General features: G+C 40.0%; 1 protein-coding gene across 7 annotated transcripts in view; it reads right to left on the bottom strand.

The window, feature by feature from the left end:
- The window catches only part of RABGAP1L (RAB GTPase activating protein 1 like), a 448,545-nt gene that overhangs the window by 357,098 nt on the left and 65,371 nt on the right, over positions 1-26,076 (bottom strand). For all 7 annotated transcript variants that reach the window (XM_037035334.1, XM_037035336.1, XM_037035337.1 and 4 more), the window contains 4 exons: positions 23,541-23,698; positions 22,225-22,335; positions 6,117-6,183; positions 2,390-2,492 (listed from right to left, as the gene is read on the bottom strand). In XM_037035334.1, the coding sequence (XP_036891229.1) occupies positions 2,390-2,492; positions 6,117-6,183; positions 22,225-22,335; positions 23,541-23,698 (439 nt within the window). The remainder of the gene's footprint in view (positions 1-2,389; positions 2,493-6,116; positions 6,184-22,224; positions 22,336-23,540; positions 23,699-26,076) is intronic.

The following is a 26,076-nucleotide window of genomic DNA, read 5'->3' as shown; positions in this document are numbered from 1 at the left end:
TTTATTTTATTGATTATGCTATTAGAGTGTCCCTGTTTTTCCCCTTTGCCCCCTCCACCTGGTACCCCCATTCCCTCCAGCAATAACCCGTTAGTTCATGTCCATGGGTCGCATACGTAAGTTCTTTGGCTACTCCACAACCTATACTGTTTTTAACATCCCCATCTATTTTGTACCTACCAATTTGTGCTTCTTAATTCCTGCACCTTTCCCCCCACTTTCTCCCTTTCTCCTCCCAACTGATAACTTCCAAATGATCTCTGTATCTATGATTCTGTTCCTGTTCTGCTTGTCTGCTTTCTTATTTGGATTCAATTATTGATACAGAGTGAACTTGTGGCTATTTTAATGTTCATTGTTTTGATCTTCTTTCACTATATAATTCCCTTTCACATTTCATATAATAATGGCCTGGTGATAATGAACTCCTTTTAGTTTTACCTTGTCTGGGAAGCACTTTATCTGCCCTTCCATTCTGAATGATAGCTTTGCTGGGAAGAGTAATCTAGGTTGTAAGTCCTTGCCTTTCATCACTTTGAATACTTCTGCCAGTCCCTTCTAGCCTGCAAAGTTTCTTTTGAGAAATCAGCTGATAGTCTTATGGGAACTCCTTTGTAGGTAACTCTCTGCTTTTCTCTTGCTGCTTTTAAGATTCTCTCTTTATTTTTGACCTTCGGCATTTTAATTATGATGTGTCTTGGTGTGGTCCTCTTTGGGTCCATCTTGTTTGGGACTCTCTGTGTTTCCTAGACTTGTATGTCTATTTCCTTCACCAAATTAAAGAGGTTTTCTTTCATTATTTTTTCAAGTAAGTTTTCAGATTCTTGCTCTTCCTCTGCTCCCTCTATCATCCCTATGATTCAGATGTTGGCATGTTTAAATGTCCGAGAGGTTCCTAAGCCTGTCCTTGTTGTTTCGAATTCTCTTTTCTTCCTGCTGTTCTGATTGAGTGCTTTTTCCTTCCTTGTGTTCCAAATCATTGGTTTGATTCTTGGCTTCATCCTCTCCACTGTTGGTTACCTGTAAATTTTTCTTTACTTTACTTACTGCAAACTTAATTTCTGCCTGGATCTCTTTTATAGCATTGAAGTACCCAGTGAGTTCCTGGAGCATCCTAATAACCAGTGTTTTGAACTGTGCATCTGATAGGTTGGTTATCTCTGTTCATTTAGATCTTTTTCTGGGATTTCATTCTGTTCTATCATTTGGGCCATAATTCTTTGTCTCCTCAATTTGGCAGCCTCCCTGTGTTTGTTTCTGTGTATTTGGTAGAGTTGCTTTGACTCTGTCTTAGTGCACCTGTTATGTTGTATGGTGCGGAGCCTTCGGTAACTGCCAGGGCAGGGCAACCCATGTCACAGCTCTGTTGCTCTATGTGGGGGAGGTACTGCAGATAGGACAATGCCGCTACCTGGCCCCTGGAGTTTTGCCCAGGAAAGAGCTGTCTCCCCACTCACACTTCACTTTCTCCCCATATGCCATTGCTGCCCTTCCATCTGTTACCCTGGTGCTGAATCTCAGAGGTGGTGGATCTGTGTGAGTCCTAAGTCCATTATAGACCCATTAAGAGGATGCAGTTTCTTCCACTTTTCTAACCCCCACTGGTTTTTATAGCCAGAAGTTATAGAGACTTATCTTTCTGGCACTGGGACCCTGGGCTGGATGGTCTGGACTGGGGCTGGGAACCCTCACTCCCCAGGTAGCCCTCCCATTTTTTATCCATGACATGTGGATGTGGGGCCACCAGTTCCTGTGTCCATGCCTCTCTGCACCGCTCTGCACCTCCACCTCTCCTGCTCATCTGGATGAGTGTGGTTTCTTTAAATCCTTAGTTGTTAGTCTTCCACACAGCTCGATTTTCTGACAATTCTGGGTGATATTTGTTTTGTACTGTAGCTTTTTTTTTTTGCTATAGTTGTGCACAGAGGCAAGGCCTGTTAACCTACACCTCCATCTTGACCAGAAGTCCTCTCTAAAGAGTGTTATTCATACTCAACCTATTTATGACTTTCTATTGTGCCTCAGTATGATAGTATTCAGTGTCGATCATATGTGTAGTGATCATGTAAAAACACAGAAGATTTAGCATGTATTAATGCATTATATACATTAACATAGAATATTATCTTCCCTGCAATGGACCATTCTCCTTGTGCTAAAGAAATAGCACTGGGTGTAGAAATTGAAAATGAATAGTAAGAAACTATATCAGATATGTTTATTGTGCTCAACGCATAGGTCAAGACAAGGCTAAATTTTATAGTAAAATCTATTAAATAAAAATACTTCACTTTAAATGAGCAGCAGATTAAAAAAAACATGATAAAACAACATTGTCTGTAACATAAAGTTTTAAGCAAATAATAAGTAATCTCTTAAGAAAAGTCACCTTTGGGGGTTTCTTCATTAAGTGCCAGAAAGATGGGTGCGTTGGGGTTCCATATCCCAGTGATGACATAGGCCCTCCCGTCACAGCTCTTTCCCATGGACTCCTGGGAAAGTTCGAAAAAGAACAGATACATCAAGAAAATCACCCTCTCAAACAATAAATATATCTTACTTTCACCAATCCAATTTGCTAACATTTGGATTTATACTCCAAAGGGGAGTTTATTGTCTTTGTACATTTTTTTCACCCTACAAAAATATTTCTTTAAATATTAAATTCTCCTACAGCTTTCTTCAAAGAGTTTCTGTCTAGAGACACATACCTCTTGGTTAAAAGAGGTATATATACTCTTCCATGCTTGACCACACAAACATAATATTGCTATGAAGTTATACTAACCTTGATCTTAGGCTGGGCGTCCAAATCTCATAATCTCATACATATCAGGATGTACGTAGTTGCTATGAAAACTACAGTATAGATCTCACTGATGACAGTTAAACTGAATAGCTAGTAACAGGCAAAGACAGTATTCTCCTCTAATGCTCTAATTTTCAATATACTCTTCAAACATTAACTTACTTGGTCACAGTCAATACCTTCACAGTGAACCCTTTCCTTCTATATACACATCAGATATCTATATACTTTCTTAAAATCACAAATTAACATTAGGAAACTTATATTGGTTTGTACTCATCATGGGAGTTTCTTGGCTATCTCCCTCCACCCTCACTCCCTCCTTCTTCCCTTCTCTCAACTATTTCCTCTATTCTTTAAGCTTTTCATTTCCTCTATTCTTTAAGACGTTTACCCAGCCAGCTCCTGACTCTCTCAACAGAAGCCAGCAACTCCCTATACTGAGAGCAAGACCACATAAAGTTGTGTGTGTGTGTGTGTGTGTGTGTGCTGGGGGTGGGGAGGTTAAAGGCTGTCAGAAGAGCACACAGATATAAACATGTGCATATGCAAAAAAAAGAATATTATCTACATTACTTTCAATTTCCTGTTATCAATTCCCTATTATGAATAGAGAGGGTTCAAACGGTCAGACTAAAAAAAAGAGAACTTTTTTCAATATTACCTACACACAAATGCTTCTCTGAATCCCTATAAAATTATTTCAGTCATTTGGTAACTACTATGCATATTTTTCTAGTGTATTGGTGATATTTCACCAATCAGATTGCATAGTTTGAGTGCAAGGACCACATTCAATGAAATACACTCAAGGTCATACAAAGGAAACTCAGTACCTCAACACTCATATATTCATACACTCTCTCTCTCCCCACCCATCTCTCCCTCCTCACCCCAATCCCCCTCCCTTATCCTCTCTCTCTACTTTCTAATAGGACCTTCATTAGGAACAAGAATGGGTACTTAACCTCCCCACCAAAAAAAATCCACCAGTGGACAAGAACTGTGCTATGCTTGAGTCCAGAAAAAAATGAGCTACACCAATCAAATTATTCCTTTCAATGAATAAATACCAAGAAAAATGGGCACTGAAAAGTGGAGCTGCAAAGCACGGTAAGAAGTCAGGTGATGACAGGCTACATGTAAAACAAAGTTAGATGACAGAAGGAGACATGGCTTGGGGCAGTGAACACACAGTACAAAACACACAGATCATGTATCACAGAATGGTACAGCCGAAACCTATATAATTTTATTAACCAATGTCACCCCAACCAATTCAGTAAAAATTAAAAATAGATAAAATAAAATTAGAAATATGATAACAAAAACTGCACAGTGGGGGAAACTGCTAAATGCTAAGAAACAAATGGAGAAAACAATTTTTAAAATAATTAGTTATGCATTCAAAAAACAAAGGCAAATTCTGGGGGGTGGGAAGGGGGAACAAAGCAGAGAGAGAGGCAGAGAGGCGACAAGGAGGAAGGAAGGCAAGGAGGGAAAAGGGGAGGAGAGAAAGGAGGGGGAGAAGGAAAGAAAGAGGCTGAGAGAGACTTTCCAAAGCTTTCAAAGTTTGTTAGAAGGAAGTGCACGAAGGTGAAACTTGTTCTCAGGAGTCTTCACATATTTGGAGGGGTCAGAGAAGACAGAGAAGTATTAGTGTCTTGCTCTAGGGGGCAGAAATACCACAAATGAGGCCAGGGTACAAGGAATATGACATTGGGTGATTACAAAGAAATAACTTTGTAATAGCCGAAGCTCAGTAACCACGTATTAACGTAGTGTGGAGATGAACAACACTGGGTAATGACAAATCACAGCTGTTGGTAACTGCAAATGCAACCCCTGCCTGACCACCTGTGTGTTGTACAGGTCAGCCCGCATCTCTTTCCGGGGCCTCAGTGCTGACCAGCCGCTTGATTCCAACACAGACTCTTAATGGTGGACACCGCATGGGGCCTCAGAAGTTCACCCCGGGCATGTAATTCTAGAATCTGAACTTAAGGTCATGGGAAAATCTCTGCCAGAGACTCATGCTCACCTCTTAAACTCACAAAGACCACGACTAGTTAAGACCTAGGAGCTTCTAAGTGTTTAATGTCTCTGAACTGCCTCCTCCAGGAACTTTCAGGGCTCCACCACTTTCTGGGTTGCCGTAGGCAGAAGCACTCCCATTCCTGCTGTGTTGTAAAGAGGGACGGAGGACCGACGGACCAATAGCTAATCTGTTTTCACATTCGACGTAACTGGCTGTCCCTACCTGACCAGTCCATGCAGTACTTCCTCTACGTTTCTGCGGCTCACTGGACCAGCTGGATGAGAGCACCTAGCCCACTGCCGTCATTAGACTTACAGGCTCTGTTTCCATCACCAGGCTATGAACCCACGGTGGTGAGAGCTGTGTTCTACCTTATTCCACAACCCCAGCACCCCACACAATTGGCACACAATTGGGAGCTCAAAAATGCTGACTGAACCATTCCAGTACCACTAGGAAAATCAATGGGCTGTCACCCTGAAATAAGGAAAATGTTGACATAATCAGTGACATTTACCTGACATTTGAAAAACACAGGTGAAAAGGAAAAAAACATGTAGTATTTATTGTCACTAAATATAAAAATCTCAGTGAAGTAGAAAGCTTTGTTTACTCTAAGATGACCATTTCCTACAACGTTTCTAAATCGCAAAGTAAATGTTTTCATTAACTGCAATATTAGAAGGTATTTCTGTTTAAAAGTTATGATGGCTTGCTATTTTTATGTCAAATACCAACTCTAAAATATATATTGACCTTTGAGGGCCTTCCTGAAATAAATGCTGTGCCCGCAGCAAATACATTTTGCTGAGGACAGATAATCGAGGAGAAATTCAGAGAGGGAAATGCTTTTAAGAAAATAAAAGCAGCCATCATAATACTCAAGTTAATAACAATGCATTAAAATAAATAAAAGGCACCATGTTCACCCTGGATATGCCTGTTATAATCATGTACTTGCCCTTTTGGGCTCAAAGAAAAGACATCCTTCTAAGAAGCCAAACAGATGAATGGATGGATATTGTCATAACTCTGTCCTTTTATTGGCTTTCAAGTTGCATATGATTTTTTAGTAAGAATTTCCCCAAATCTCTCCTTCATTATTAATTTTAATGTTAGGATTTCAAATTTCATTATCACTGTCATTCAGCTGAAAGTTAGAAACAATTTTCCCAATATGACATAATTCTACAATAGAAAATGCATTAAAATATAAAATAACTATCATATCTTTACTTGGTTAATTAAAGTGTTTAAGGTTATCATTACCATATCCAGTAAATGCATGTCACTGTTCTTCACGTTTCGACCTGGGCTTAATAACATTCCAAAACATCTGAAAATATTGGGGGGAAGAAAGGAGAAATAAGGTATCAAGAATATATAGAAGCCCAGTGAGAAAAAGCTGTTTTATAATAACTACACAATCTGAGCTCTGTACTTACAAATAGTTTTTTTTAACAAAAATGGCACAAATAAGAATTACTAAGATAAATAATAAAAATTACATGGAAATTCCCAGATCTTTATTTTTGCATGTAAAAGATTACCAATGATCAGAAAATGTGATAAAAATGGCCACAAAATTGATTGAGACAGAATACAGCAGTGAGATACAAATTATTTCTAGATAGAAATGAGATTTTATTTTCCTTATCGTTATTCCAAATATACAGGTCAAAATCATCTAACCCAGTTAAATTAAAAATCAGATTTTAAAAAAAGTAAGAATAAGACACTCTGCCGTCCTTGTGCATCAAACTGTCCTAACAGGCCCTCAACAGTCATGTTGGCTGAATATCTTATTAAACTATGTTCTCAGTTTGAAAGAAGTCGTATGAAACACACTACTAAAAACATTACTGTATGAGTGCAAACATTACCCAACATACTATTAACCATCTGCTTTATTCTGTGCTCACTGATGCTAACGAAGTGGGAGAACTCCCACAGACACTACCCCTTTATTTGTAAGGATTTTAAAAAGTTCCAAACTTCAGTTAGATCTAACATTTTTTATTGGTTAGGGTATCGTTGTAAATTCTGCTTTAAAGGGAAGCCAAGTCCAGAGAAGTTAACCAATTCACCCAACTCCATATGGCTAGCCCACAGGTCCTGTGACTCTAGAGGCCACGTGATCTGTCCAGGGTCTCCCTGCCCGCAATGCACATCCACACTTCCTAGAATGCTTTTTAATGTTATTTATTTATAGAGAAACGGGGAGGGGAGAGAAACTGACTGGCTGCCTCTTACACGTGCCCCTACTAGGGACCCAAACCAGGGACCAAACCCGAAACCCAGGCACGTGCCCTGACCAGGAATCAAACCGGCAACCTTTTGCCTTGGGGAAAACACCCAACCAACTGAGTCACACTGGTCAGGGCTTCCTAGAGTGTTTTTATTGTAGCTTTCCAAATTTTAAAAATATAATATGGAGCATTTTATACAAGAAATAAAGAATGTAGACCAATTAAATATAAGATTTTTTTTATTTCAAAAAATGTGGTGGTAGCTGTCCAGTCAATATTTAATCGGATCCCTGTTATTTACCAAAGGTTTACTTTTCTAGAGGCATTGGCTCTTCTCCCCATGAACAGGCGACTGATCCTATCCAATATGAGCTCGGTGAGCAGTAACACAGTGTGTTCTTCCTCTGAGCACTTCAGGATACTTTGCTCAGGATTCCCCTTCGGACTCCAAAAATAATCAAGTATGTAACGAAGACAATCTTGATAAACTCTGGGGGTAATTTTCCAAGCGTATTACTGTATCAACGAACAAAACATAATCTACTCCAACAGAGGTAATCACACTCTAATAGTCGTGACTAATATGACTACACACTACTTGGTCTCCCTCCTGTGAACTCCTATAGTAAACTCTGTCTGTATAAGAGAAATGTTAATTAATCATGCAGCTCATTGTACTATTTCTTCTACTACTGCCTTATATTCTTTTCATAAAAAAGTTCATTCCCTTCAGATATAAAATGTGGCCCCCAACTAAAAAGTCAGGTCAGTGAGACAGAAGACTTGGCTGACATTTCCCATGTAGCAGTCCCAGACCCGCGGTGGACGCCTGAAACCACAGACAGCACCAAACCCCATGTACCCCATGTTTATACTCTACAGGCAAACTTTTCCCTTCAAGGAAGCGCCTGACAGTTCCCTTTGGCATGTCCGAAATGCCAGCATCACTCCCCTTGCACCTGAGGGTCACTGTGAAGTACAATGGGGGTGACTGGAATACAAGCCCTGCGATACCTCAACAGCGGATCTGAAAACCAAGGTGGCAACTTAGTCACTAATAGACAGGCAATGTATATGGCCTAATTTTGTCATATTACCAAAAAAAACCAGCATACAATTTAAAACTTGTAAATTGTTTATTTCTAGAATTTTCCACTCAATATTTTGGGACCATGACTCACTAGGGTAACCGAAACCATGAAAAGAGAAACTGTGGATAAGAAAAAACTACTGTATATTTGGCTTCAGTTTTCATAACTCACAGATTTTTTTAAAGAACAATTCCCCAGCCCTGGCTGGTGTGGCTCGGTTGGAACCTCAAAAGGTCGCAGGTTTGACCCTCGGTCAGGGCACACATTTGGGCTGTGGGTTCAGTGCCTGGTTGGGGCATGTATGAAAGGCAACCAATTGATGTTTCTCTCTCACATTGATGTTTCTCTCCTTCTCTCTTCCTCTTCCTTCCCCTCTCTCTAAAATGATGTCCTTAGGTGAGGATAAAAAAAGAACAATTCCATATATTATAGGGTTTTCAAATTATAATACCACTATATACTCATTGTAAAAAGTTAATGAATACCAAAGTATACAGCAAAAAATTAATTCTCCCTTCTTTATCTTAGCCTCCTTCAAAACCAATGCTAACACTTCAGTATGCAGCCTCCCTACCTTTCTTTTGGCTTCTTAAAAACATTTAAACTCGTATATTATTTTGTTTGTCTAGCACTTGCAGGTAAATGGTGTAATTTTGTATTTCCTTAATATAATATTCCTATGTTAAGCTCAACTGCAAAAGGAGCCTTGGAAATTTAGGTTTTCCTTAAACGGCAATGCATATTACCTTATTTTAATTATCTTTGATGCACTGTTCTTTTTCTGGGTTATAAATAAAAAATCCTGCCGCCAACTAGCAGTGCGACCTTAGAGAAAGCGCCTTTCCCCTTGGGCCTCTGCTTCTTCTTTTTGAAAGGAGAAGTGTAATAGATACACTCTGAGGGTTCTTCCAGCACTAAATTTGCACAACTTTTTTCCTATCAATATCAAGCTGCATTAGTCATTTCCAAAATTATACTTCATTAAAGCACACCAGGTTTCCTATGGGGACAAGCAAGGTCTATTAGGAATAATGTGTCAGTAATTAGATAGATATTATTATTACCACAAACACCTAAGGCAAATATTAAGTGTTTCACTGGGGAATTCAAAGCATTCAACCTTCTCTTATTAAATCTATAAATAATGTAGAAAGCAAATTGCTTTCACACCTATTTTCTCAAGGAGCTCACAGTCTAGTAGGGGAGAGAAATAAGTAAGCAGGCAATTACAATCTGATATGGTAAGTTCTCCAAATATTAGTGCAGAATGTTAACAGAGCAGAGCAAGACACACCCACCATTATCTATCACACACTGCAGTAAACAGCTGACCTGCCCAGAATGTGAAATCGAACCTCTGAGAATGAGATGATATCATATTAATTATACCAGCTATCGTTTATTGAATGTCTTCTTTATTTTATTTTATTTATTCTCATTTTTTCTATTACAATTGTCCTAATTTCCCCCCACCACCCTCCTCACCCAGTCCAAACCCCCCTCCCCACAGTCAATCCCCACACTGCTGTCCATGCCCTCAGGTCATTTGAACACGTTCTTNAATCCCCACACCGCTGTCCATGCCCTCAGGTCATTCGAACACGTTCTTTGACTAGTTCCTTCCCCTTCTTTCCACCGCCCCCCCCCACCCCCGACCTCTCCCCTCTGGCAGCCGTCAGTCTGTCCCACGGTTCCATGTCTCTGGTTACTGAAACTTCACTTTAAGTCAGACATTACTATATTGTTACATTTGTATTTCAAACCCACCTTCTAATAACCTAGCAATAAAACCATTGTTCCAAAAAGTAGAAGTGATTTGCTCAAAACACACACCTATTAAGTTGTAACATTGAACTAAAGCCCACGTCTGTGCCTCCCAAACTGCACGGTCTTTTCCGCACTATACCCCGGCTGCCTCCCTGGTTTTTCTGGTACAATGGATTACACATTAGCACTGCAAACTAAAGCAGTGCCAATTAGATTATGATTACCATTACCACTATAAATATGAAGGAAAAGTGTAGCTTTCCATAATACCTAGTGAGAGTTTACTCAAAACAGAGTTTAAACCAGCTTTTAACACCAAGTCACCGCCCACACCAACATGAAAACTCTGTATCTAGCACTGTTCCAGACTTAATGATGGGCAAATAGGTGAGAAAAATAGAGCTGATGTGTTACTGTGCTACAATGGGAAACACCCTCTTTTAACTTTTCCTTTTTGTCTCTCAAACCATGAGGACTCTACACACGTCCGCGAAGACTCGGGTAAAAAACAGAGAGGAGGCAGGCCTCCGACAAGTGTCAGTTCAAGACAACCGTCTCTTCCTAAACTTCTGCCATTAAAAATGAAAAACGACAGCATGACAGGAGGGACAGACAACTGCAACAAAAGCTAGAACTCAACCAGGGCTTTTTAGAACAACATATAAAAATGCTAAATAATTTCATAAAAATTGGAATTCCAGTTAGTCTCAGGCTGAAGAAGTTAAAGCAATAGACAGAACAGTCTCCTACACAAAATTACTGGGATTGTTTTCACCTTACTGAAGGATTTGAAGGAAAGAAAGACACACAGGCATTCCTCACTAGGCACAGTGGTGTGGAACTGTACACTATGTGCAAAAGTGACCTTATGTATATATTGATTTTTCTCCAGGGGAGAAACTGTGATTGTCCTGTGACCTTTAAATACTGGTAATGACAAATTCCACACTATGACCAGAGACGCGGGTGTTTGAGGTAGGAAAGAGGACAAGATCTTCAGACAAGCATAGGTCAAGAAATTAAGAAGCTAGATCATCAGAAAAATCATCTACGTAGATACGAAAACTGCCCAAAACGAAAAGAAGCCTAATACTTAGAATGACAGTGAGCCAGAAGCTCAACCTTCCAAGAATGATGGGAACCCCAAGGATGCGTAGGTCGCAGCAACAAGAAGGGGAGCATGAAGGACGGAGAGGGAAGCAATAAGAAAGCGGCGAGAGAGGTAAAACACCAGGGCACGAACCCTGAAGCTGGGGGTTTTAAGGAGGAAGGCACAACCACCGTCTGGAAGAAGCAAAGGCATGCAGGAAAGATGCCTGCCCATCTCCAGGCCCGAGGCACAAAGGGTGAGAAACACCCACCACTAAAAAGGGCTGTAAGGGGAGCGGTGGACCGGGGCAGCAGCCAGATCCTGAAGTGAAGATGACTAGGTGGAGGAGGACAGGAGCTGTACTGGTGATGGACTAGGAGTTCCGGGGTGGAGAATGGAATGGCTGAGAAAGGTGGGCCAAGGTGGAAGAGGGGTATGTCGGGTGGGGGGATATACACAGTCGTGGGGATTAGAAACCGAGTATTGGTGGAAAACCCAGGAGTCGGGGACTTCTTATAAGGCCTGAAAGAAACAGGCAAAATAGAAACAGATTATTTCAGTGAGGCTGAAGGTTCAGAGTAGGAAGAAGGACCTTGGCAAGAACACACAGAGCTCTGCAGTACCCTGCTTTACTCCGGTTTGGGGCAGTTAAGGTACCCAGGTCCAGGCAGGGGACTTGCCTGGATAACTAGTGTTATCAGAGGAATGTGGGGTTCTGGGCACCCTCTTACTATTATTGATGGGGGTAAAAGGGGAACAGAATACATGAGTATGGAGGGGGTTTTACTCGCAGTACATCAAGAAAAGACTACTTCTGGGTGTCCCAGTTTGATAAGTTTGCAAAGTATAAATACATACTTGAACCCAAGTATTCGCTCATATAGTTATGAGCTAATGTAAAATAAATATATACTTGGGCATATATTTATTATATACTTGGGTTCAAGTATATATTTATTTTACATTAGCTCATAATTTCAGCTCACAAATGCTACTGTTCCTCTGAGGACAAGGTCCCCAAAAGCTTTCCCATGTCCTACTAGAGACCTTCCATTTGGCAAATACAGACTTTCTATGTTATAAAAGCTGTGCACGCCAAGACAGAAAGTGGTTTTAAATGTGATTCCTGCACAAAAAACTAGTAACAAAATGCCCTTGTGTTGGGGTCCCCAGGAACACTCCCGTCAGAGCTCTGCCACGAGGACGCAGCACATACTTGTACTTACGTCCAGGATTCATTAGAGTGAACTGATACACAGCAAAATCGGGAAAGGGAAAAGGCGCACAGGGTGAGGTTTGGAGGCAAGCAGGGCGAACTCCAAGAGGCCTCTTCCTGAAGAGCCGCGGAGGACACAGCCCCTCCTGCAGCGAGCTGACACATGGGAAGTGTCTACGGTGGAAGCTCAGAGATTCAGTGTCTAAGATTTTTACTGGGGGCTGATCACGCAGGCACCCTCTGTCTACCAGGCACCAAAATTCCCACCGAAAGCAGGTGCTCAGCGAAAGCCATGCTGTTTGCACCCACAGTCTGGGCACGGTGAGCCATTCCTGTCAGTTCCGGGAATGGCGGGGACCCTCCCGAAACCCAAGCTCCTGCACACGTGTCAAGAACCCAGCTCCAGAGCAGACCTTCAGGAATGACAGCTTCAGGCCTGCACAGCCCTAGTTTGCTATTTCCATTTCTAGTAAAGAAATTTTAATATAAAACAGTATCATCTGTGTGTAAAATACTATCAATTCCCTGGAAGCTCAATTTCACTTAAAACAGCTGAATTGAGCTATGTAAGGCTTTGGTCAATTACCGAAAGAACAACAATTTTCTATAATGGAATACAGGAATAATTTATCTATATGTAAACCTTAAAAAAACAGGTGAATGACAATTAGAAAAATAACATGAGAATAAAAATGACAAGTAAATTTTTAAAACCATATAGAAAGTAGAAAAATCAAATTAATATTTAAAGCACAAATACAAAAATCACATGTAATAAAAACATTTAACTTTTGTTAATCACCTAAAGTCCTACTAAATAAAAATACATTTCACATAGTTCTTCCTCCTTTTTCCTTTCAAATGAACCACAATCTTTTATAAAAAAAATTTTTTTAATCTTTTTTAAGATTTTTATTTTTATTTTCTAAGTATAGTTTATTGATTATGCCATTACAGTTGTCCCATTTTTTCCCTTTATCCCCCTCCCTCCAAAGATCTTTAAAAATTAAAAGAAAACTATGTTACCACTATACGTAAGAACAAAATATTAGTAACTAAGCAATGCTTACCAGTGATAGGAAATAATTACAGTCAGCCCTCCATATCTGTGAGCTCCACATCTGCTAATTCAACCCACCATGAACCAAAAATATTCCAGGAAAAAACCTGCTGCTGACACGTACTATGTAGTTAGGCCTACGATTTGTCAGAAACTTTACGAGACTGGTTATTTTCATTAGATACTAATTTAAATAGACACTGTCAGTGGAGGTCCAATTAGGAGCGAGAACACACAATAATTCGAACAGGAAAGGTGAAGAATTATTAAATGTAACAGGAGAATAACTAGCAACAGAATTCTAAGGAATACCCTGGGGCTAAGGGAGAGCCAGCCCCAAGGCACAGCAAACTCGGAAGGAGGGCCCTCTCCCGAAGGCTGGTATTCACACCTCACAGGAGAGGACGGACTGCAACTCAGTTTACTGAAGTTTACTGGACCGTCCAGGCAAAGCTGGGCCACAAGCAAGCAGGAAACAGCCCTCGAGGCGCAGACAGCCACGGTGTGCTGGCAGGCAAACAATGGAAATCAGGACTCCTGGAGCCAGCTCACTGGCAGAGTGCTGTGATCCCTGGAGACCACAGTGTTTGTGTCTGGAGGGCGGAGGAAGGTCTCACTGAGCCAGGACCAGGACTGAGCTCAAAGGGCAGCGTGCACTGGGTGCCCAGCTGGAGCCCAGCACCACAGGGTGTCCCAGAATCTTACAGCAAGAATCACTCCAGCCCTGGCTGGTGTAGCTCAGTGGATTGAGCGCGGGCCTGCGAACCAGAGGATCGCGGTTCGATTCCCAGTCAGGGCACATGCCTGGGTTGCAAGCTGGTTCCCTGCAGGCCAACTCCCAGCAGGGGACGCACGAAAGGCAACCATACATTGATGTTTCTCTCCCTCTCCTTCCCCTCTAAAAGATAAATAAATAAATAAATAAAATCTTAAAAAAAAAAAAACCAACTAAACTTATAAATAAAGAAAATAACCTCTTAAAAAAAAAAAAAAGAATCACTCCAGAACCAGGAAGAGCAGTCCCTTCCTCCTGCAGTGTCTCTCCAGCACCCTCTACTGGCACAATATTGTGTTTGCCTGAACAAAATTGGCCCAGTAAGAGAGTAGTAGATTTGGAAGCAAGAAGCAATAAACTGATAACCAGGATATAATTAAAATACCTCACCTCTTCTAACTACTTAATAGCCATGTTAGAAATCACAATTTCCCGTACCAATAAATAATTTATATAATGTAAATCAAGAGTGTATAAATTGATTCATCCTTATGGAAAATATGGAGGTCTCTCAAAGAATTAAAAATAGATAAAACATGTAATTCTGCAAGTCCATTTCGGGGTATAGCCCCAAAGGAAATGAAAACAGGGCATCAAGTAGACATGACATACATGCGCTCCCATGTTTACTGCAGCCTCACTCACAACAGCCAAGACACAAAAACCACCACAGCACCCATGGATGGGTGCTGAGATCAAGGAAGTGTGACACACACAGGGAATGTCATTCAGCCATGACACAAGGGAAGTCCTGCCCCCGCAACAACATAAACAGACCTTGAAGACACTGTGCTAAGGGACGAGGGAACAGAGGAGATGCCGCGTAAGGGCGCAGACTCACGGCCAGTAGTAAGCAAGCACTAGCGGCACGGTGTGCAGTGCAGTGAATGCAGGCGAGGGCACCGCATTAGAATCAAACTTGCTAAGGGGCCAGGTCTGAATTGCTCCAGCCACAAGAGAGAAGTGATAATTAAGTGACCTGACAGAGGTGCTAACTATCACTACAATGGCAGTCATATCACAACACATAAATACACTGAATCAGTTTGTATACCCTAAATTTACACAGTGCTGTATCTCAAATATATCTCAATGAAAAAAAGACTTCTACATTTGAACAACCAGGAACTCTCTCCAGCTAGGACCAGGCAGCCCCTTTCTTGTCCATAACTGTCTTGATTAGTCACCTTAAGTAAAGCGAAGTAAAGATCCCTTGCCACTAGGAAAACAAATAATTAGACATTATTATTATTACATTTATAAGTATCGTATGATTCACAAAAGAATTTGAAAAGAACTCCCCTAGAAATCTACAGACTGTACCGGTGTCAATCCCCTGATTTTCATGTTGTACTAGGGACACGTAAGATGCTACCCGTCGCGGCGGGGGGGCGGGGGGAGGTCCGAGGAAGTGTACATTGGGCCTCTCTTATACTATTCTGTAACTTCCTCTGAGTTCACAATGATTTTAAATTTAAAAGTTCATTTAAATATGAACTCCAAGATATCCAGAACAGAGCAACTATAAAAACATGGCATTTCTTAGTATATGATGCTGAAGAGGACTACACAGACTACCCTGTAGCGCCACCTCCCTCTCCTGGGTGCCAGCAGACGCCAGCAGTGAAAGATACTGGAAACTCTGTCCTAATTACAAGTTCCAGTAAAACGGCTGAAAGACAGATAGAAACTTCCAATTATTCACTCTCCAAAGCACCTTAAGTAACTACCAGAGAACAATGGAGTCACTTTGTATAACTATACCCTATTTTCTTAAGTAAAAAGAGAGCTATCTTTCTACTAACTTTTTCTCATTTTCAAGTTAGAAAAGAATGATGCCCATTAAGGAAAATTATTAGAACATCTAAAGCTCTTGATTTTCTTAAGCAATTTCACAGACACGCTAGCTCACGCAGAGAATAAAAGATGCAAATCGAACTAACATCTGGGTGACTTCGAGTCAGTGACTTCAGCTTCTTCCTAAATCAAACCAAACAACTTGCTAGGTAACAGCAAAAATAAGTGCCAGGTAAGTCCAGCGAAAGACCCCGAGAATGGCCTGCCATCCCGTTACAGCAGCACAAAGTAATCAGCAGCTGAAACACTACATCCGTCTGCCTCAGTGATGCCAGATCACGCTGGACCACTGTCGGAAGAGCCCCTGTTGATTTCTGTTTACTCCTTGGCTGGGAAATCTTTTCCTCCAGAAAACAACACAAGAAGAGGAAACTGTCAATCACTTGTGCTAAGAAGTATGGTACTTAACACTTCAAATTCTCATTACATATGGTTTTTTGCTATAAACCGGCAAGCACGAATTAAGAACTAAACCAGAATTGACAATCAAAACAGGCACATCTCTGAATCACTCTACAAATGACCACACACTGACTTCTAGTAATAACGTGTATGTATTTTAATGTATATGTAATGACTGCACCACCCCCAAACCAGGAGAAAAGGAAAAAACCCTTTCTTTTCTAGCAGTGTTGGCCACGCCACTCAGTACAGAGTTAAGGGCTGATAATGAATCTAATCACTGTGGCCCTTCATTCCAGTTCCCACAGCAAACATCAGGGCAGGTCTGTGGGAACAGTGTGATTTAACAGACAGAAAACGCTGAGCCAACTAACCTCCCACAAGGCCTGGAGCTACCATCACTATAATACTGCTTCTTCTCAAGGACTTGCAAAGAGGCCTGTTTTCTAAATGTATACGGCATTATTTTTCCTAAATCATTTCACTACAAAATAAGAAGTCATACTTGGCAAAAATCAACTAGTCAAAAATATAATACAGCAGAAAACAAAAAACTGCCCACTCAGTTCTTAGGTTATCAAGCATAACCAACAATCCACTCAAAGCATCAAAGTGGGTGCTATGCGATGGTGCATTTTAAATGCTACATAAAGCTCTTAAAATCCATATCAATTAGCAGTATGCAAGTAAATCTTTTGCAAATTTCTGTAGATGGTGATACGAAACCCATGGAAACGCCAGTGGTCAGGGACAGAGGAAAACACTGATCAGCTGCCTCCTGCACCTGGGCCGAATGGGGACCAAATTCACAACCCAGGCATGTGCCCTGACCAGGAATTGAACCCCGAACCTTTTGGCTTGCAGGAAAATGCCCATCCAACTGAGCCACACCAGCCATGGCTTATAAACTTTTTATTCATTTATTCAACAAGTAAGAGGCAGTAAAGAGTAAGCAGCTATATTCTGATATCAGATTGTACTCAGTATTTAATTGTACGATCTTGGCAAGTTATTTAACCTCTGTGCCTCAGTTTCCTCCACTGCGTAGTACCTAGAACCAAGCTCCCTCAGCACAGACAGAGGGCTAAGTGAAGACTGGACAGCCTCGTACAAAGCTGTGCCCCTAGCACTGTGCTAGAGGTTGAAGACTGTGGGGAAAGATGACTTCGCATTTGCCTTCAAAGGGGTCAAGATGGATCATCGCAGTATAATTTATCAAATTTGTACGTAGGAGGAACACCTGAACTCTTGAATGCACAAATGGCTTCTTTCATAATGAAAAGGAGTATTTTAAAAAACCCCAAATATTGTAAATTCGCATTTCCAGTGGGTGATGGGTCCACTGGGGTTCAATATACTATTCTTGCTACTTTTGTTCATGTTGGAAACTTTACATAATAAAAAGCTGCTTTTAAAACTAATAAATCACTTTCTCTGTTACAGGATAAAACACAAATTATCAAATTTGAAGGATTTTCTTTCACACCAATTCCTTTAATGCTACAAAGTAACTGTCAGCAGCAATGTTTCCAATTCAGAGGTATTACGAATTCTCTTAACAAGATTGCCCCCTACTGGACTACTAAAAGTCCACCTTTTAACATTTTGTGACTTAAAGATATTGAATATCACATAATAACTCAACAAAACACTGGATTTTTCCAGTAGTTCTCTGGAAAAGGTTTTTTCCTCCAAAGGAAAAAATAAATCCAGGTATTTACAAAATATCACACAGCACAGGAAATTCTGCCCATTAGTTTGAACAAAGTATTATTTAAGGAAGCCCATTAGCCTAAAGCAATCTCAGTCAATGTTAGAGTAGACGTTTACAGAGGTCACCTGAGAGATGTGTGAAAAAGCAAAGAAACTTAACATGGATTCAGTGATTACTGCAGAATATATGAACCCACAGTTGTTACTATCCTAAAGATTAATTATATTAAAATAAAAGCAATATATAAGGGAGGATCCCCCTCCAAAAAACAACAATTATCTTCTGGAAGATGGGCCCCATGTAGTACAGGCTTCCCCTGCTAGGTGAGTGTTCTAGGAACCCATCTGTATCAGTGTACCAGCAGGCATCATTGTGAGAGGCTGTGCTCAGCTTTAGAGAATTTTTTTTTGAAGACTCTTTCAACATGTTTGCCCATCTCAGGATGGGTGATTTACAAGGGCACCTGCTCACACTGCACTGAGTGTTCAGCAACTTTTGACCAAAAACGGCATGACCCCAACGCCCCACCCTTCCTACTCACCCCATCCAGCCCAAGTACCTTTTTTGTTTCCCCAGATGAAAAATGTCCTCAAAGGGAAACATTTTGTTGATGTGGAAGAGGTGAAACAAAAAACCACAGAAGCACTAAAAGGTATCAAAATCGACAAGTTCAAAAACTTGTTTTGAGCTGTGGAAAAAAAGTCTTGATAGGTACATTGTATCAAATGGAGAGTAAGTTGAAGGTGACTGAGGTTTAAACATGTAAGAATAAATATGCAATTTTTTAATAAATAAATTCCAGTTTGGGGAGTTTCCCCTCACAGTAAGCGGTTATACATAGAATGATTTTTAACTATTCCAATACTATGCAAATGTGTACTTGCAATTTATGTAAAACTTCTATTGATAGCAATATATACTGACTCAGAAAGTACTTTATCTCGACTTAGGCAGAAGTTCAGATAACATGCTCTGAAAATGCCTTAAAATTATTCAAAAAGTAGCTGAAGTGATAATGAAGACACTGATTTGAAGATTATTGAAGAGATTCTGAATGAAGTTGTCTCATGAATATTAGTGGGAAAAAGCAGCATTTCTACATTTTCATTTTGTATAATATATTTATAGTGCAGGTGTAAAGTATACATGTAAATGTTTAAGTTAACCAAGAAAATAGTATGATGGAGCATTCAACAATTTCACCTTCATTCATCCAACTGGGGGCTTCTCATTGGAAAAACAAAGGATCGCACCTTTCCTGCACGCACAGGATAGGCCTCTGGAGTAGGGGCATACCAGACTTCTCAGTCATAAAAAGCCAAAGTTCTTAGTAATCACTAAAGGTTAAATTACTCACCCCAGCACCTACTACCTCTTTGCCCGTGTCACCACAGACTGGATCAACAGAGGGACACCCTTTGTTATGCCAGGAAGAACGTGCTGGGGCGTGTCAAAGGACACAGCGTGTGAGGGGGCTCCCACCATTGAATTCTGGAGCCATTTTAACATCAAAGAAATTAAGCACTATAGTGCATTATAAACTATGGCTGGGGGTGGAGGGTGGAATTCAGGAGTCTATACCAATAAGTAGATAAATAAATGAAAGAGAAGGGAGAAGTCTGGCTTACACAAGAATGCCAAGGGCTAATAAATCTAGAAAAAGTGCAGGAGACAGAAAATTCTCATTTTGCATTCATCATAGTAAAGACTGGATCAGAAGAGAATCATAAATGAATAAATAAAGGGAGAAATTCTGATGAGAAGCAGGCTGTTTTCATGGATAACCCCACAGATAGCTTACTAGTTGCAAGGGAGGGAAAAAGGTATTACAGTGAAGAATTCAGGCATCAGACCAGGTCATCGAAAAGCACCACCAGCAAGGGAGAGATGGGCACCAAACACCCCCAGGTGTGCAGCGCCGTGAAGGGAACCTCACTTACAGAATTAATGGCCTGGATCTAAGCACGAGGAAATGCTGGAATAACCAATCCAAAAGGAGTGATGTTAAAAGAAGGGAAAGGGACGCAGCTTTTCAAAAATGTTCATTTTGCAAGAGACAGAGAAAGGCTGTAGAAATGTTTCCAGATTAAAGAAAGCTAAAGACATATGGCAACTTAATGCCGTGCATGGGAATCCCCTTCCTGGAAGAGGAAAGGATGTTATGGATTAACTAACAAACCGGAAACAAATGGCAAGTGAAATACAGTATCGCATGAATGCTAAATTTGCTGCACTGATACATATAATGTGGCTATAAAAGAGATACCCACTTCCTAAGGAAGAACATAAGAATAAAACACCATGAAGTATGTAACTTATCCTTAAAATTGCTCAGAAAAGCAAATGCATGTGTGTGTTGTGTGTATGTATATATGGATAAGTAGGAAGAGAAAAACAGAGAGAGAGAGACAGAAACAGAGACACTGAGAATGTGGGCGCAAAGCAAATGGGCTACATGTGACCAACAGATGACTCTGAGCAGAGAGTACACAAGTGTTCTCTGCACGTGTTTTATTTCTTTATCTCTTATATGAGTTCAAAAGTTAATTCCAAATAAAAAGACTGAAATATTGCTGTAATTTACTGCTAACCCCCCCAAATTCATAAATCTCATTATCATTCTTTTAGAACTAAAATACTCAAAATCAACAATACCTGTACCTTCAGCTATTTTTCTTCAATTTTAAGAAGCCATCAATTTTAAGGCTCAAAACTATTTTTATACTACCAAGAAAGGGAAAAAACACACAAGTATAATTATAAGATGCCACCAACTGTTAAACACTCCTTAATTTCAGAGATGTTAAATATGAAAATGTGCCTCTTAAAATTGATGAAGTGGGGGTTTTGTGTGTGCTTTCACCAACAATCACGTGGGTGCCTCACTACCAAGATGCTGCAGAGAACTTTCATGTGGATACCAGAGGTAGGATCCAAAGACGGGAAGAAAGAGGAGCTAATGACCTGACCCTCCAAAGAAAGCTGCCGACACCTTTCCTTAGAGTCAACTGGGACAGAGGCTCCCATGATGCCATCAGCCAGAGCCTCGACTGGCCCTGACCTTCATCCCAGTCTAGAGAACGGAGGTTTTGGGCCCAGAGGGAGTGGTCAACAGTACACAACCTCCTTCACAGACAGGCTTCTTTTTTCTGTGATGGTCAACTTCTCCCCCTGCTCCAAGCCAAGTGAATAGGTATGTGTTTTTATTTCCAGTTTTTTGCCACTATAAAAAAATGCTTTAAGAAATATCTTTTTAAACGTCCTTTAGATGGTATACTTTTATTTAAAACAAGATACAGTCCCAAGAATGAGACCCATGTGTCCCATTCTAGGCATTTTTTAATCTTCATGGTCGCTGCCAGATTGCTTTCAAAGAGCAGGTGCACGTCCCTTACCCTTTTCCTCCAGACCCCCACCAGCTGTGCCTGTTGTACTTGCCAGTCAGGTATCTTGCTGTTACCTTAGCTGGGACATCTTTACAGATGCATGTTTGCTGGCCATGTAAAGAGCTTTCCTATTCATACTCTTGCTTGGTGTTCTCCCTTTTTTCCTGTCAATTGTTATGAAATTTATATATACTATACATATTAACCTTTCATCTGTCATCTATATTATGAATATTTTCTCTGTACTTATCATTTGTTATTGACTTTATTTATAGTATGTTTGGTCCTACAAGGTTTTTGTTTTATCCAAATATATACATAAGTATATAAATATACCCACACGTATATGTATGTATATGTGTGTGTGTACATTTATATATTTAAAAGATATGTACCCATCTTTTAAAGCTTCCAAAATCCCAGTAACTACATGCACTGTTTAATAAAAATAAATGTCTTACATGTAAGTAAGGAACTGTAGGGAAAACGAATCTGACCAGAGTTGAAGAAGTTACTACCGAAAAAACAAAGCCATCTCATGTTTATCGCCCCGCCGGTAAGATCTGCAACGAACCAGTGACATCTAACTTACCTAAGAGTGGCCAGAGCACTACGCTTCTCATCCTCACTCTCCGTCTTAAGTGCAGAAACGGAACCCCCGGGAAGAGCCACAGTGAGCAAGCCGCGCAGCTGAGACTCAGCCGTGCGTCTCCTGACACACAGAGCAACGCCAATACAGCTTCTGGTAGCATTTAGAGCAAGCTGCTTACCTTTCAATAGCTAATTCTTTGTTAGAAAGTTGCTGCACTGTAATCACAACCTTCTTCTCTATTCCTTGTTTCAATTTGAAATAAAATTTATCTCTATCCTTAGGCACAGGGCTGGAACGACAAAAAGAACAGGACTTAGCAATACAGTAAGTAATACAATAAAACACAACCATTTATTCCAATGTCAGAATGAGACAGCAAGCTACTGATATTCAGGCAACAGCACTTTTACTCTGAAAACGTCTCAATTCCCATCCGGCCCCTCAGTAACAAACTACAAATGTTATAGTCAACAAAACCTGACTGAGGTTAAAAACAAGATTTTTAAGATAACATCATTTCAAAGTTTCGTTTTTCAACATAACAGATTTAGGAATATGACTTCATTATTTTTAAAGATGGTCACATCTCTGGTTTAACTAGCAGCGCAGTTATGAGTCCTTTCAACATAGCGAATGCCAAGGCAGAAAAACAGAAGAGCGTACTTTTAACCCTCTAGAATTTGAGATGACTGAGACATACCCAGGCAAGTATAAATTAAAAATGGACAAAGGGGTATGGATTGTAGCGGTGCAGCCTAGGCCACACTGACTGTTCTGAAGAATAATCATTAAAACAATAAATGTCTAAAATACAAGTTGTCTTATCTGAAAATGAAAAATACCTTGAGCAAGTTATTTGACCAACTACTCAATTTCTGTACCTGTAAAGAAACAAATAAAACACCTGCCTAACGGTTACTGGTAACACCGAAAGCATAGTCAAGGCATACGAGTGACCACTGGAACACAACCCTGTCCTACTATCCGCCTATTTTTGAATTGGAGAAAACATTCTAAATATACAATGGAATAAATGGGTTAAGTAAATGGTGGTCAAACCACACAATATACTATTGATAACCATTAAAAATGACTTTAGGAACATTTTAATGGAAAAATTCTTATATCATAAAGTTAACAGAAAAATTTGTATATATATGATTGTACAGAAATACCCTGTAGAAATAGACAAAGGGACTAAATTACTAAAAGTGATTGTCTTAACTGACAAGACTACAGCTGTTTTCCATGCCACCTGTATTATTTTACTAAGTTTTATGTAATAAAGATCAGTATTTTGAAATATTAAGATGATCATTTACATGAGATATCTGAAAAGCATGAGAAAAGTGAAGCATATTCATTCACCAGTCCAATATTTCTTCAGGCTGCTAAAGCTTTATACAAACACTGTGTAGTTTCGAGAATCTCTGTGTTAGCCAACATCATATTTCAAGCACAATACCAATTTTTATGCTTGTGCAACAGCCTCACCTAAAGTTGCCTTTCCCATCGTCTTCTTTTACCTCCAAGGAGACACTGAAGGTAAACACATCACTGTCAGGAGTCGGAATAGCTGAGTCTTTAACATCAGACACTAGTCTGGAGGCACGTTTGAAGGCTGTGCAGAAACTGTATAAAATTCTGCTTACCTAAAAGGATAAAAAGGGGAGAAGCATCAGGCAAAGACTTTAACTACATTTCGGTACCCTTCTCACCTAAATCTTGAAATCCATAAATTTCCATAATCATATTTTTCTTTAGCAGAGAGATATAGTCTAAGCATACTCATATAGTTTATAACATAGTTCATAATATATAGCATACATATAGTCTAAACATACAGTTACTTCTTTGAAAGATATTACGTTCACATAAGAACTTTATTTATAGATGTTTCTAGACCTTAGAATATACTATATTGCAATGAATGAATCTAAAAATTACTAGGATGATGCTTCCATCTAAAACTTCCACCATCGAAATCACACGCAAACAAGTCATCAATTTCACTTTTCACTTCCCTCAGCTCCAGAGGACGAGACATGTGAGGCATTAAATGAAGCAAATACTGGTTTTAGCAATAAGCAAACATGGGAACACGGTTTAAAGAGTTTCTGGTATTGTCACACACACCGTTGTATTGAAATGGTCTTCTCTATTTTATTAGCATTAAGCCACCCTGCTGATTAGTTAATATAGATACAGAAACCTGCCCTGGCTGGTGTTGCTCAGTGGATTGAGCGCGGGCCTGAGAACCAGACGATCGCGGTTCGATTCCCAGTCAGGGCACATGCCTGGGTTGCAGGCCAGTTCCCAGCAGGGGACACGCCAGAGGCAACCATATATTGATATTTTTCTCTCTCTCTCCTTCCTTTCCCCTCTAAAGATAAATAAATAAAATCTTTAAAAAATATATAGATACAGAAATCTTATCCTCTTCCCTTAAAGCGGAGAAGTGTTCTAAACCCCACACTCTTCCAGAAGTTATTCTTTCCCTCAGTTCCAAAAGAAGCATCATACCATCTCACACCTGTGTAAGCCTGAAGCACAAAAGACCTTCCAAACCTCTTCAGCCACTCATGAGTTGAACAAAGAAAAGACGACGAAATAAAAAAGATTTTACAAAGATCTTGGGAAGAACAGATCGCAATGGGAGGAACAAGTAAAGAGGAATATTAATAAATCCTTCACTTTAGATAGAGTGGATTCAAACTTGAATCCACTAAATTATATCAGTCCAGGACTAACGTTTTGTAATTCACTTAAAACAAGAGCACTTGTCAACAAAATTTCTCTTTTTTTCTTTTTTTAACAAAATTTCTTAAAGTATGGGATCTTTCCTCATTTTTGTTGGATTCATATAGTGTACCTTTTCACATATGTTCAGTCTATCACATTAAAAAAGTGATCTTCTAACCTCCAAGAGCCAAACTTATACATAAGCTGCCCTGCCAATGCCAAATTAATAGCTTCTTAAATTAACTGACTTACACAGTTGGCATTAATAAAAACTGTAGGCCTCAAATCTTATACAATTAAAACAATGAGACATTTACTCATTCATTCAACATATTTTGAACATGTTCTGTGTACTCAGTATTATCATAGGTGCCGTGTACTAAGTATTATATACATCAGTGAACATAGACCTTACATCCCAGCACATGTAAGCTGAATGTGCTTGAAGTAGGTGAGGACTCTTTTGGTAAGCCGAAAGCAGAAATGTTTGTTCTCAACTGGATACTTGTTTGACTTAGCGCAATAATTTCAGTGTTACAGAGCAAAACAGAACCAAGAACACGCTAGGAATCAGTCACTGAAGATTATGCCTACAGAGTGAAGTGTAAACGGGGACTCTGCTTTTCGTCCTTTGGGTTCTGCCCACCCCCTAACCCCAAACAGAATGTGAAGTCCATTGGTTCCTTTCTACACATTCAACCTCAGCACGTTTTTAAGGAAACATCACGCGCGAAGTGGAATAACTGTACATAATTTTTAATGCGTCTGTAGAGTCAAACCCCAACCATACTTCTTTTTTCTCCTCTCCCATATCTTCAATTTTGCTCTTGTGGGGTCGAAACTATCAGCAAGCCTAGCCCATCACACCACACCAGAAAAAGTCAAAGGACTCGGCAAATTTGGAAGTGGAGGGCAAGGCTCAGGAGTTTCTTTTTTTAAAGGTTGAGGACATGGGGCTAAGCCAGGGTGGTAGGTATGGGGGGGTGGGGATACAGACTACACCTTTCTCTCATTTTGAAGGAGGGAAACAGCAGTACATTAACATCAGGAACAGCAATCAAAGCGCATTGAGTCTTGACTGTGTCCTACAAGTTGCTTTGTAACAAAAAGGTTAAAATCATTTGTGAATTCTAGAGTGGACAGATAAGCTGGAACGGTGTCCACAGACTGGTGTAAAAGAGGAGCTTCAGAAATGAGAATGACCAATATCTGTAACTATCAGAAGTAGTTGGGTACCCAATATCACAGGAAAAAAGTTACACACACACACCATGGCAAACATTTCTCT

Source organism: Sturnira hondurensis, unplaced genomic scaffold, assembly GCF_014824575.4.
Source record: "Sturnira hondurensis isolate 20B ecotype Veracruz unplaced genomic scaffold, ASM1482457v3 Scaffold0022215, whole genome shotgun sequence".
Taxonomy (NCBI): domain Eukaryota; kingdom Metazoa; phylum Chordata; class Mammalia; order Chiroptera; family Phyllostomidae; genus Sturnira; species Sturnira hondurensis.
Note: the sequence above shows the minus strand (reverse complement) of the source record. Positions and strands in the feature narration are given on the sequence as shown.